At 42.7% G+C, this 3,866-nt stretch overlaps 1 protein-coding gene across 1 annotated transcript in view; it reads left to right on the forward strand.

Annotated features, from left to right (window-relative positions):
* The window catches only part of BPTF (bromodomain PHD finger transcription factor), a gene marked incomplete at its 5' end in the record, with an annotated part of 157,205 nt that overhangs the window by 127,508 nt on the left and 25,831 nt on the right, over positions 1 to 3,866 (forward strand). Inside the window, one exon of the mRNA XM_012001071.1 lies at positions 1,451 to 1,785. Coding sequence (XP_011856461.1) covers positions 1,451 to 1,785 — 335 coding nt within the window. The remainder of the gene's footprint in view (positions 1 to 1,450; positions 1,786 to 3,866) is intronic.

A 3,866-nucleotide genomic window follows, 5' to 3' on the forward strand; every position in this document is an offset into this window, starting at 1 on the left:
TGGCTCATGCCTGTAATCCCAGGACTTTGGGAGTTCAAGGAGGGTAGATTGCCTGAGGTCAGGAGTTCAATACCAGCCTGGCTAACATAGTGAAACTCTGTCTCTACTAAAAATAAAAAATATTAGCTGGGTGTGGTGGCAGGTGCCTGTAATCCTAGCTAGTTGGGAGGCTGAGGCAGGAGAATCGCTTGAACCTGGGAGGCAGAGGTTGGAGTGATTGATGCCACTGCACTCCAGCCTAGAGCAAAACTCCGTCTCAGGAAAAAAAAAAAAAAAAAAAAGAGACCGGGTGCAGTGGCTCACACCTGTAATTCCAGCACTTTGGGAGGTCGAGGCAGGTGGATCACCTGAGGTCAGGAGTTTGAGACCAGCCTGGCCAACATGGCGAAACCCTGTTTCTACTAAAAATACAAAAAAATTAGCTGGTTGTGGTGGCACACGCCTGTAATCCCAGCTGCTCAGGAGGCTGAGGCGGGAGAATCACTTGAACCCAGGAGGCATAAGTTGCAGTGAGTGGAGATTGCGCCATTGATGAGAGCGAAACTCTGTCTCTAAAAGCATACATATGAAAAGAAAGTATCTTTTAAAAAAAGAAAATAGTGTGTTATGTTGCCCAACTCTCCCTGCAGTCTGAAATTCTAGACATAGGAGCATCATAATAAACAAGGCAAATCTGCCTCTTTTCTGCTTTCTGCTGGTCAGACCACATTTTGAGTCTCAAGGCCAGTTCATGTCCACTCTCACTGTAAGGACAGAGAGCAAAAGCAACTAGAAGAAAGCAGCCAGCGGGTGAGGATGCTTGCAGTCACCTTCTGAGCAACCACAGAAAGAGCCCAGATGGGACAGGGGCAAGCCAGGAGCGATGCTCTTCCTAGCCACTTGGCTCATCTTTCAGTCAACTCTCCTTTGAAGATAACTAGCATCTTTCTAGTTGTTCTTACATAGTTTTCATTTTCTGTTTCTAATTGTCTGAGTTGGGTTTAAGATATAAGAAAACTCTTGTTTGCAACTAACTAAAATTCTCTCACATTAGACTGAACTGTGGAGCTACTTCGACAAGAGTGGGTAATGGGCCGGGCGCGGTGGCTCAAGCCTGTAATCCCAGCACTTTGGGAGGCCGAGACGGGTGGATCAAGAGGTCAGGAGATCGAGACCATCCTGGCTAACACGGTGAAACCCCGTCTCTACTAAAAAATACAAAAAATTAGCCGGGCGAGGTGGCGGGCGCCTGTAGTCCCAGCTACTCGGGAGGCTGAGGCAGGAGAATGGCGTGAACCCGGGAGGCGGAGCTTGCTGTGAGCTGAGATCCGGCCACTGCACTCCAGCCTGGGCGACAGAGCGAGACTCCGTCTCAAAAAAAAAAAAGAGTGGGTAATATACCATCTTCTGGCCAGATCATGCATTTACATGACTCTAATGATAGTCTTGTATTGTCTTTAACTGACAACAGGAAGAGCTGAAGAGAGACCTGAAAATTAAGAAAGAAAAAGACCTGATGCAGGTGGCTCAGTCCACAGCAGTAGCTGTGCCCTGCCCCCCAGTGACGGCAGCTCCTCCAGCCCCTCCAGCCCCTCCACCTTCACCTCCCCCTCCACCTGCTGTGCAACACACAGGCCTCCTGTCCACGCCCACCTTACCTGCAGCTTCCCAGAAGAGGAAGCGGGAAGAGGAAAAAGACTCAAGCTCAAAGTCCAAGAAAAAGAAAATGATCTCTACTACCTCAAAGGAAACTAAGAAGGACACAAAGCTTTACTGTATCTGTAAAACGCCTTATGATGAATCTAAGTGGGTAGATCTTTTTGAGCTCTAGTTTTTTGTCTTGAAAGTTTAGCTATAAAATTGAGTTTTGAAGAAAATATTTTGGGAATGATATAAATGAAAATATTAAATTTAAGAGTAATGTTTCATCCATGGTCTTGCATGTGATATTCTTACCATTGACGCTAGTAAAGTAAAATTTGCTATTTCACGTGTTTGTGATTGTCCTTTGTTATCTTCTTTTCTGTCGAAAACAAGCTTTCTGTTGCTCCTTTGCTTTCTCCTCTTCCCTCTGAATTAACTCCAAATCAACGAGTAATTGATGTCTGGAGAAGGACGTGTATTACTGTTGCCCAAAATGGAGAGCATCCTTTCTGGGATCTGTTCAAAGCCCTGTAAATACATGAAATCCTGGAAACCATTTGAACATGAATGGTCAGAGGTTTTGAATTTGAGTGGTTTGGTTTCTTAATTGTTTTATTTTAGGCAGTTGTTTTTTGTATTAAAATACTGCAACTCATATTTTTGTCAGAGTTTCCACTTTCTTATCAGAGACAAAAGCCAGAAAAATACAAAAAGTGTTCCATTCCTCAAGTATAACGTCCAACAATTTGGCAGCTGGAAGCTGTTTTTGACAGTTGTGACTTGTGTTTGGTGATACAAACAAGATTATAGAGGCACTAAACCATAAATGTAGTTTCATTTTTTGGTCATTAATATCATTTTACAAAATATTTAACTTCTACTTTGAACATTAAAATGTAGGCCAGCTTTTTAAAGCCACAATTAACCACATTTTTTACAAAACCAAAAAGTTTGATTGTGCTTTAAAAAATGATCATTTAGAATCAATTAATTAGAATTAGGAATGCTTAATGGAATACCTTAAGTGGATACCTAATTGATTCCTGAAATAAAATTGTGGTCTCCTTAGTGATGTTCAGGTTGCAACACTGAAGCTGATTTGGTGGTGCTATCTAAGTGATCATCTGTTTGCAAATGCCAAATGAAAACTCTTTGTTGGCAGATTGAGCTGTGTGCTGAATTAAACACAAATCAATTTAGGCATCTTCGCTTTTCATTATCTTACCTCATTGGAAATTATACATAATGTAAACAGTAGAACCTGATTCACTGATTTTTTTTTCCTTAGTTTAATACAAGTGTGCCTCACTTTAAGCACAATATACTAAATGATTTCTGAAACAGAAGTTTCCTTACTTTTTCAGTTAAAAAGATTTGCTTACAGAACTTCTTTAAATAACAAGACTTCTTTGGCCTGTTTAGAGTATTCAGATCACAGAAATTATGTCACACACAACTTCTTTGAAATACCTACATTGCATAAAATGAGGCACACAGATACATGTGCCCATTCCATCGAGATTGCCTTATTATTTTGTGTTATTTTATATTTTTCATTTTGTCATTATTAACACTTTAGTATACCAGGTTCATTCACTCCCTATTTTAGTTGGGATGAGTTAGTGTTTCTAAGGAGTGTTTCGTAATCTGTTGTCCCAAACTAGGCTGGTTTGGGAATCCAGTGAGAATGACTGAAAACTGAAATTCAAGTCCTGAACATCCTTCCAGAACACAGCCTATCACTCTGTGGAGATAACACACAAAGTATCTCAGGAGGACCCCCACCTGTGGAAGTGAAAATCATGTGAGAGTCATAGTTCAAAAGAAAAAAGTGCTGGGCACTGTGGCTCGTGCCTGTAATCTCAGCACTTTGGGAGGCCGAGGCAGGAGGATCACTTGAGCCCAGGTATTTGAGACCGGTCTGGGCAACATAGGGAGACCCCGTCTGTACAAAAAAATTGGCCAGGCGTGGTGGCTCACGCCTGTAATCCCAGCACTTTGGGAGGCCGAGGTGGATGGATCAGCTGAGGTCAGGAGTTCGAGACCAGCCTGGCCAACATGGTGAAACCCCGTCTCTGCTAAAAATGTAAAAATTAGCCAGATGTGGTGGCACACACCTGTAATCCCAGCTACTCGGGAGGCCGAGTCAGGAGAATCGCTTGAACCTGAGAGACTGAGGTTGCAGTGAGCCAAGATCATGCCACTGCACTCCAGCCTGGGAGACAGAGCAAGGCTTCGTCAAA

Source organism: Mandrillus leucophaeus, unplaced genomic scaffold (genome assembly GCF_000951045.1).
Source record: "Mandrillus leucophaeus isolate KB7577 unplaced genomic scaffold, Mleu.le_1.0 Scaffold1, whole genome shotgun sequence".
Lineage (NCBI taxonomy): Eukaryota > Metazoa > Chordata > Mammalia > Primates > Cercopithecidae > Mandrillus > Mandrillus leucophaeus.